The sequence below is a fragment of the Peromyscus maniculatus genome, chromosome 1, assembly GCF_049852395.1.
Source record: "Peromyscus maniculatus bairdii isolate BWxNUB_F1_BW_parent chromosome 1, HU_Pman_BW_mat_3.1, whole genome shotgun sequence".
In the NCBI taxonomy this organism is placed as follows: domain Eukaryota; kingdom Metazoa; phylum Chordata; class Mammalia; order Rodentia; family Cricetidae; genus Peromyscus; species Peromyscus maniculatus.
Genome location: NC_134852.1, coordinates 53,361,727 through 53,371,336, shown reverse-complemented (window position 1 = coordinate 53,371,336; position 9,610 = coordinate 53,361,727). Strand labels below are relative to the sequence as shown.

Genomic DNA, 9,610 nt, shown 5'->3' with positions numbered 1-9,610 from the left:
CACGGGCACGGAGCACCTCACCTCCCAGTGGAGTGCTGGGAAAGACAGGAGCGTGTATGGGCATTCCTGTTGGCCCACTCTAGTCACGTGGGGCCAAAGCCCAGGCCAGGTGTGTCCAGGCTGAGCACCTTCCCAGCTACCTGGGGATGGTGGCGTAGTTAGCGTGGGAGCCAGCCGAGAGGTGCTGGTGCAGATCTGTCTGGGTGTCCAGAATGTCCACCTGGTCGTCCTCATCCTGGCTGAGGTTGGCAGGGTCCGGATTGGGCAGCAAGATGAGTTCAGTGAGGCCATGGAGGTCAGACACATGGTGGAAAGTCTGCAACACCAGCACCATGGCAACCAGGCCCAGGAAGAGGTATGCTGCAGACATGGGGGAGGGGAGACAGGTAGACGGCAAGGTGATGGGCCAGCTTCGCGCTCAGATCCCAGGGCAGGGATGTGGGCCTACAGGTGCCTCTCCCCTGGGACGGCTGGGTGGCTCTTAGGACCCCTTCACCACCCCTTAGGACATTTCTTCCTGAGAGCCCCCCTCTGCCAGCCCACAGATGCCCAGCCAGCTATACAGCTCACCTGTAACAAGCACCTTGTAGAGGGCCCGGTAAGGCTGGCCGGGGGTCTCCCCAGGCACATAATCCCCCAGGCCGATGGTGGACAGGGAGATGAAGCAGAAGTAGAAAGCATCCAGAAAGCTCCAGGCCTCCTCAAGGTAGGCGAAGACCGCAGCTGGCACCAGGAAGAACACAGCCACTATGACCGCCAGCAGGGCCACCAGGTGCCAGCGGGCTGCCCGCCGGGGGTGCCACCCCCAACGCAAGCTCAGCCAGGACAGGGGTGCGTGGGTGAGCAGCAGTGACAGACGCTGGGCCGACGCAGTCAGAAGGAGCATGGTGATGGGCACGCCCAGGAGCGCAAAGGCGATGGAGAAGGCCTTGCCTGCATCTGTCAGTGGGGTCGTGTAGCCATAGCCTGTGGGGAGAGCGGGGGTCCTGCACACTGGCACCTCCACAGCCCGAGGCCCCAGCTCCTCCCAACCCCACTGCTCCCCCATCCTCCCGGTCTCCACCGGTGACAGCTCCATCCAAGAGCTGTGGTTTCTGCTGAAGCCCAGGGGAAATCCATAAATAAACCCTCGGGCCTCAGAGCACTTGCTTTAAGTTACTCACTTTAAAAAAAAATTTCTTCCCTAGTACTGGGGGTTAAAATCCATAGCCTGGTGCAGCCAGGGGATTCTAGGCACTGAACAACGCCCCAAGTCCCTCACGGGGGATTCTAGGCAGGGGCTCTACCACTGAGCCACACCACCCCAGCCCCTCACTGGAGGATTCTAGGCAGGGGCTCTACCACTGAGCCACACCCCAGCCCCTCACTGGGGGATTCTAGGCAGGGGCTCTACCACTGAGCCACACCCCAGCCCCTCACTGGGGGATTCTAGGCAGGGGCTCTACCACTGAGCCACACCCCAAGTCCCTCATTGGGGGATTCTAGGCAGGGGCTCTACCATTGAGCTACATCCCAGCCCCTCACAGGGGGATTCTAGGGTGGTGCTCTACCACTGAGTCACGCCCCCAGCCAGCTACAAGGACTGTAAACCTTGTATCTTTCCCTTGGAGGGCTGCTTCTCACCACCTATTTCCTGTCTTCAGCACACTGAGACCACCCAAAACAACAGGTGCCAGGTCTTTGAAATCCTGGGCTTCAAGCTGGGTGTGGTGGCGCACGCCTTTAATCCTAGTACTCAGGAGGCAGAGGCAGGTGGATCTCTGGAGTTCAGCCTGGTCTACAGAGTGAGTTCCAGGACCACCAGAGCTACACAGAGAAACCCTGTCTCAAACAAACAAATAAAAAGAAGAAAGGAAAGAAGTCCTGGATTTCTGGTGAAATGAAATATACCATTGGAAGAGGGTTTTTTTGTTGTCTTGTTTTGAGACGGTTTCTCTGTATAGCCCTGAATGTCTTGGAATTTGCTCTGTAGACTAGGCTGGCCTAGAACTCACAGAGATCCACCTGCTTCTGCCTCCCAGGTGCTGAAATTAAAGTTGTGTGCCATCACTGCCCTGTAAATGTGAACTTTGCTTTCGGGTTTTTTTTGTTTGTTTGTTTTTGTTTTTGTTTTTTTAGCCAGGGTTTCTCTGTATGGCCCTGACTGTCCTAGAACTTGCTTTGTAGAACAGCAGGCTGACCTCAAACTTATAGCGATCCAATGCTGCTTCCCGAATGCTGCGATTAAAGATATGTGTCACACTGCCTGGCAGTGAAGAGGTTTTAATGATGTTGAATTTGTTTCATTTTCCAAGGTAGTATGGACTCACAGCTTGACTCTCAATGATGGTGCTGAGTCTCTGGAGACGTCCATGACTACTACAGCTACTCACATGGACAGACCCACCCTCCCCTGCCACTGCAGTCTTTTGAGCGCTGTTCTCCACGAGGCCATTTTAGTGAAGTCCTCACCTGTGATCTCACACTCGGTTTCTACAATATATCCCAATCGGGCAGAAAGGACTCCTCTGGAAGCTAGGCATGGTGCTCCACACCTGGAAGCTCAGTACACAGGAAGCGGAGGTGAAGGATTGGAAGTTTGAGGCCAGTATGGGCTATAGAGAGACCCTGACTTGAAAAAGAAGAGTCTTAGCTGAGCGGTGGTGGCGCACGCCTTTAATCCCTGCACTCGGGAGGCAGGGGCAGGCGGATCTCTGTGAGTTGGAGGCCAGCCTGGGCTACCAAATGAGTTTCAGGAAAGGCACAAAGCTACACAGGAAAACCCTGTCTCGAAAAACCAAGGAAAGAAAAGAAAAAGAAGAATCTCGTTGGTGTAGGGTGTGGACCAGTGGTGGAGCACTTGTCTAATGTGAGTGAGGCCCCAGGCTTCAGGGACCGGGTGGAGAGAACATTCTTAAGCCAAGTTTAGTAAGAATTCCTTTTTATGCCTCTTATTATTATTATTGCATGTATTTGGGGGTCTGGAGAGATGGCGAAGTGGTTAGAAGTACTTGTTGCTCTAGCAAAGGACCCAATCTGATTCTCAGCACCCACACAGTGGTTCAGTTATCTCTAGCTCCAATTCTAGGGGATCCTGGCCTCAGCCTCACAGAGATCTGCCTACCTCTGCCTCCTGAGTGTTGGAAATAAAGGCTCACATCATGCAGCCTGACAGGATCCATCAACTTCTGACCTCTGTGGGCACCAAGCATGCAGTGATGCACATATGTGCGTGCAGGCAAACCTTCATAAAATAATAAGTCTAACAAATTACAAATACATTTAAATGACATATTTTAAATTGCATTTATTTACTGTATGTTATTATATGGCTGCTGTGCCCACAATGCACTGAAACTCATGATCCTTCTGCCATTCTCCTCAAGTGCTGGGGTTACCACATCTGGGCTTATTGTAACCTTTCAATTAGGGTATATTAATTGTATAAAATATGGGTTTTATTACTTTTTCTAACATATATTTAACAATTTTTTATTTGTCTTTTGGGGGCTGGGTCATTCTGGATGAACTTAAACTCATAGCAATCGTCCTGCTCAGACTTAAAAAAACCTTATTTATTTTAGTTTTATGTGTATATATGTGTACCCGAATGTATGGATGTGCACCACATGTGTGCAGGAGTCTGTGGAGGTCAGAAGAGAGGCCAGATCCCCGGGACTGGAGTTACAGACAGCGGTGAGCTTCCTTGAGGGTGTTCAGAACTAAACCCGAGTCCTCTGCAAGAGCAGTCGGTGCTCTGAGTAAGCCACGTCTCCAGCCCCGGCACCAGGCTCCTGAGTGCTGAGATTGCTAGTGCCAGCCACCATGGCAGCATCAGCCTTCATTCCCTGTCACCCTTTCTTGTGCTCCCCCGCCCAGCTCTTCTCTACCTTATCTTGATGTTTCATTTTAGTAATTTTCCACCACTGGCCCTGTGGTGTGCTATTTTGATACATTCACGTGTTGAATTCTTTTAGACACACACATCCTTCCTCCTTTTCCAGTGCTGGGGATGGACCCTCACACAGGCCAGGCCGTGCTCTACCACACGCACGCACGCACACCACCACCATGTCCCTCACTGGTGCCTTTTCCGAAGCAGCTCTACCGCTGGCTGAGTCAAGGGGTTCCCTGGTGCATCCTAGGCAAGGTGCTCTCCACTGAACCCCACACCTCTTTAACTTCCTAGTTTGAGACAGGATCTCACTGACTCTCCCAGGCAGGCCTTAACTTTGGGATCCTCCTTCATCAGCCTCCTGATACCTGGAACTGTACCACCAGGCCTGGCCACAGTACCTTTTTTACATGCCAAGCTATGTGCATGAGCCCTAAAACGGAACTTCCTTGTTCCCACTAACTGTACAGGCTGGCTTTCGGAACTGACCTCAAAAGACCTGCACAGTTTGGTGGAACCAAAAATCTCAGAGCAGAACATGGGGGGAACAAAACAGACCCCCGTGTTCCAGATTTGAAACTAGGGGAGCCACCCACAGTGGCAGAAGGGATCAGATTTTCCCACAAAGTCCATCACATCCAATGTGCCTGATAGAGATTATTTCACCAAAACTCAAACTGGAACCACTCAGCCTGCTATTTCCCCAGCTGAGAAGATTTCTTAGCTGCTGGAATCGTGGGAACAGATCTTCACTGTCTCTGTCAGCTGCCTTTACTAATGTCGGTTTGTTTGTTTTGAGACAAGGTCTGACTATGTATGTAGCTTTGGCTAGACTGGAACTCATAGCAATCCCACTGTTTCTGCCTCTGGACTGCTAGGATAAAACTGTGTGTCACCATGTTCTACACCACCCTAGCTATGTGACCATGTGCAAGATGGCCAGCTTCTCTGGGCCTTAGCTTCATAGATGATAGATAGATAGATAGATAGATAGATAGATAGATAGATAGATAGATAGATAGATAGAATGAGTACCAGGGGTGACCTGCCAGAAATCAGAATCTGGGAGGGGAAAGAGAGAGACACAAGTGCCTGCCCCCCCAGGGAAGTCCAGAAGCAGGTCAGGCCGGCTCAGGAAGCTTGGGGAAAGCTAGCCTCAGGGGAGATGGGTTCATTCTTTTCTGTGAAGAGTCACCCAGCTCTGTTGCCAGTGACCTCAGTTTGCTGGTCACACACCATGAGGGCCCCAAATGGGGGACAAAAGCCATGCACAATTGTGTGATGCAGCCAGCTGGAGAAGCAGTTAAGAGTGAGGCTCAGCCTCTGTCCCATTTGAAGTCTTCAAAAGAGGTCACCTCACGGGCGAGGGAGGGGCTACAGAGCAGTAGAGCCTGGCCTCTGAGGGGTTTCCCAGGTCTGTGGTATGGGGATGGAAGGGACTTTCCAGGAGGAACTTCCCAGGGCTCCTAAGGGCTGGGGGTACAGGTAGGGGTGGGTCTCAAAGAACGGTGCTGATATTTGTGCATAGGTGGTGTTTTTTCTTTATTTTGTGTGCAGTAGGAATGTACGTGCACAGGTGTGTCTGTAGAGGCACGGGGGGCAGAGGGGGATGTCTGAGGTCCTGCTCACTCCCTCTAGCTTGTCCCCTCAAGCAGGGTCTCTCACTGAACCGGAAGCTTGCCGATTCAGCTATGCGCCCCCCCGAGAATGTGCCGTCTCAGGCCCAGTGCTGGGGTCACAGGTTTGCACAGCCATGCTCAGGGTTTACATGAGTGCCGGGGGTCTGGTAAGCACAGAGTCTTCTCCCTGTTTTGTTTGGTCCAGACAGGGTCTCATGTAGTCCAGGCTGGTTCTCTGGCTTTGCTTCTACCTCCTAAGTGGTGAGGTGTATACCACCACGCCCAGCTGGGGAGTCCGTAACCTTAAAGCAAGACCAGGACCCTGGGTTCAAGGGAGACCTGTGGTCCTGGTGCCCCAGGCACAGGACCAGGCACCAGCAGGTTCCATCTGGATTGGGGGAGAGCTCTCATGCAGCCAGTACTCTTGGGCCCAGGGCATCCAAAGGAAGGAGTGAGGTAGACATTGCCAAGGTGCTTGCTGGGTGTCAAGATGGAGTGAGGAATGCTCTTGGTGTGGGCATGGGGGAGGGGGCTCTGTCATAGAGGGACCCGGTAGAGAGAATGGCCTGTCTCCAACAGTCTGGAGCAGGGCTGGGTGGCAAGGGAAGTTCCAGCTGTGGGGTGCAGAGGAGGTACAGCCCCAGGACATCCCCTCTGCTTGGAGAGTCTATAGTGAGCCTATTGGTCATGGGGGTGGTGGGGGTGGGGGGGAGGGGACGACGACACCAGCAGGTGGAGAGAGTCAAGTCTGGGGGGTGGGGGGGGGAGGGTGGGGGGAACGACACCAGCAGGTGGAGAGAGTCAAGTCTTTGGACTGTGTCCTGGAGTGGGGATTTGTTCTCACTGAGCAGGGTCACAGTCTGGAGAAGGGACGGGAGTCCCATTCATGGGTTTAGGTGTTTGGTTGTTGTAGTACCTCACACATGCTAGGCATGTGTTCTGCTGCTGGGCTATGCCTCGACCCTCCTCACCTATGCATTCAAAGAGACCCCCATGGCTGGTCCTTGTTTTGGAAAGGACTAGAGGTTTTGCTGGAGGTAGTTTGGGGCGGGAGTCTGGGCTTGGGGAGCTTCAAGCTGGACAGCCAATGAGTCTTCATGGAGAACACTCTGAGCTGGTCCCCTTCCTACCCTGCTGTTGGAGCTGCTGATCCAGGAATCCTGAGTTAGAGTGGAAGACCATTGGGAGAAATCCTGGCAATACAGGGGAGGTGGGAAGATGGGTGGAGTCCTGTGTCAGGGTGGGAAATATGGGGACAGGAGAGAGATGGGTGCCTTTGGTCTGGGGCCCTTGCTGGGGAGTGCTCAGAGTGGAAGGGATCCCAGAAGAGGTCTCAGGTCTCCCCTAAAGGTCAGGCTCCGGTAAGGGTGCCCTGAGATACTGACTAGCATGAGGGCCTGAGTTCAATCCCCCATCCTGCATCTCGGTGCTCACCGGGAAACTAAGCTCAGGAGGAAGCTGAAGTGGGCTGTTCCAGGAAGGACCTATCTGGAGTCAGGAGACAAGGCTGGAGGAGATGGTTGTGCCAGCCCTGATATGGACACAGCCTGAGGTCAGAGACCCAAGGAAGGTCTCAGGCCCTTGAGGATTATGGATGATAATCTTAGGCCAGGAGTGGATGGTAGCACACCCCTTTAATCCCAGCACTTGGGAGGCAGAGGCAGGTGGATCTCTGTGAGTTCGAGGCCAGCCTGGTCTACAGAGCAAGTTCCAGAACAGGCTGCAAAACTACACGAAGAAACCCTGTCCTCCTTCACCACCACCCCCCCACAAAAAAGACAGGAGTGGAACCAGGCCTAGTGGCCCACACCTGTAATCTCAGCATTTTAGGAGGCTGAGGCAGGGAGATGAAGTTCCAGGCCAGCTCAGGCTCCAGAGGAAGGCGCTATCTCAAGATCAAACAAACAAAAGGCACCAGAGGGGGACCCAGATGCTATAAGAGAAGTTATTATGAGGCGGTCTCTACTCCGAGGGAACTGGGGTGTTTACTGTTGAGAGGAAGGCTTGACTTGCAAGAGGATTCTCAGAAGGGGCAGCTGAGGCTAGTGTGGGTCTGTTTCCGTGCTGGGAATAGGGGTTGTTCTGAGACATTTGGATGAAGGTGTATCTTGAAGGGCCCCGGACGCTGGCCGGGGAGTGGGAGGATGGCACTCACTTACCCACGGTGGTGACCAGAGTGCTGGCGAAGAAGAGCGCCGAGGCGAAGTCCCAGGCTGGGTCCGAAGCGTTGCCTGCTCCCGAGGCGTTGGCCAGCACGGCGCGTCCCAGCCGTCCCGCCGCCAGCACCCGCTCCACGAAGGAGTCCAGGGCGGCTGCCGCCACGCACGGGCTGTGCCGCAGCAGCTGCTCCCGCAGCGTCCCCAGCTCCGCCCGCAGCCGGGCTTCGTGCGGCCGCTCCAGCTGAGCCACCAGCAGCGCGCCTAGCGCCAGGTACCCGGCGTAGACAGCCAGGGCACCGGCCAGGAGCGCGCCCCGCCGCATGCTGCCCGCACAGCCCCGCCACCCGCTGACGTGGCCCCCGCCGGCCCACCGCCCGAGGTCTGCTTTTAGTTCCGGGAGCTCCAAGGGGCGGCCACCGACGCCCCGAAGAGGAAGAGGAAAAGGGGGAGGAGCGGGGCTGGCGGAACGCCCTGCTACTGGGAAACTGAGGCACGCCCAAACACCAGGTGTGAGTACAGGACCCGGGAGGGTGGAGCCCGACGCTCCCGGATCCCGGAGACCGACGGGATGGGAAGGGTGGCGGCGGCGGAGTTCTTCCCTGCCTGACGTTCCTTCCAAGTCCGCTCCTCGCGGGACTCGCAGCTTCTTAACTCCGAAGTGAAGCTCTCCTCGGGAATGGGGGCTTCTACCTATAATCTTAGCACTGGGGAGCCTAAGGCAGGGTTGCTGCTAGTTCCGGGCCAACACGGAGCAAAGTGAGACAGGCTTTCAGTAAGACAGATCAGGCCTTAAAGCACTTGCCTTAGCATCTCCAGTTCCGTGCTGGGACTTCGCTGTGAGGCTCTAGGATGTGGAAGAAGTTGTGGGGCAGATGTGGCGATGACTTGGGAACAGCTTGTTGGAAGGGACTGCATGGCTGTGTCTCAAAAATCCGAAAAACTAGTAGATAGCTTTGGTGGTGGCTCACACCTTTATTCCAGCACCCAAGAGGCAGGAGCAGAAGCAGGTACATCTCTATGACTTCAAAGCCTGACTAGTCTACATAGTAAGTTCCAGGGCTCCATAATATGACCCTATCTCAAAAACAAAACAAAACAACACAAAAAGCAAAACAAAACAAAAGACCCAAAAGATTAAGGAATAAAGCTCTGGTGTGAATGGAGTACTACTCAGCAGAGAAAAACAATGAAAGCATGAAATTTGCAGGCAAATGGATAGAACTAGAAAAAATCATCCTGAGTGAGGTAACCCAAACCCAGAAAGACAGTCATGGTATGTACTCACTCATTGGTGGATTCTAGATATAAAATAAAGAACAATCAGACCACAACCCATAGAACCATGGAGGCTATATATATAGCATGGAGGTCCCTAGGACGACTGTGACATATAATAAATTTCGGTTTTACTCAATTATTGAAAAAAAATAGCCAAATGAATGGAAACACATGAACTATGAACCAAAGGCTGAGGGGCCCCCAGCTGGATCAGGCCCTCTGAATAGGTGAGACAGTGATTGGCGTGATTTGTTTGGGAGGCAACTAGGCAGTGGGACCGAGTCCTGTGCTCATTGCATGAGTTGGCTGTTTGAAACCTGGAGCTTATGCAGAGACGCTTGGCTCAGTCTGGGAGGAAGGGACTGGACCTGCCTGGACTGAGTCTACCAGGTTGATCGCAGTCCTCGGGGGAGGCTTTGCCCTGGAGGAGGTGGGAATGGGGGGGTGGGCTGGGGGTAAGGAGAGGGGGAGGGCAGGGGGAGAACAGGGGAACCTGTGGTTGATATGTAGAACTGAATGGTATTGTAAAATAAAATAAAAGGAAGACAAAAAAAAGCTCTGGTGTGAGTGTGGTGGCTTACACTCAGCATTTGGGAAACAGACTGGACGATCACCACCTCTAGGCCAACCTGGGCTACCTAGTGAATATTTGTCTCAAAAAGGTGCAGTGAAATGGCTGG

The 9,610-nt window shown here is 53.6% G+C and overlaps 1 protein-coding gene across 1 annotated transcript; it reads right to left on the bottom strand.

The window, feature by feature from the left end:
* Kcnk6 (potassium two pore domain channel subfamily K member 6) lies at nucleotides 1-8,235 on the bottom strand. Its single transcript, XM_006981992.4, has 3 exons — nucleotides 7,653-8,235; nucleotides 571-966; nucleotides 1-360 (listed from the first exon to the last, which is right to left on the bottom strand). The coding sequence occupies exons 1-3, from the start codon at nucleotides 7,972-7,974 to the stop codon at nucleotides 137-139; spliced, it is 942 nt and encodes a 313-aa protein (XP_006982054.1). The 5' UTR covers nucleotides 7,975-8,235; the 3' UTR covers nucleotides 1-136.
* Between the last annotated feature and the right edge of the window lie 1,375 nt (nucleotides 8,236-9,610).

Coding starts and splice junctions, on each gene's coding strand:
- Kcnk6 (XM_006981992.4), bottom strand. CDS start 7,974: ATGCGGCGGGGCGCGCTCCTGGCCGGTGCCCTGGCTGTCTACGCCGGG. Junction 967..7,652: donor CACTCTGGTCACCACCGTGG/GTAAGTGAGTGC, acceptor CTCTCCCCACAG/GCTATGGCTACACGACCCCA. Junction 361..570: donor CTACAAGGTGCTTGTTACAG/GTGAGCTGTATA, acceptor CCATGTCTGCAG/CATACCTCTTCCTGGGCCTG.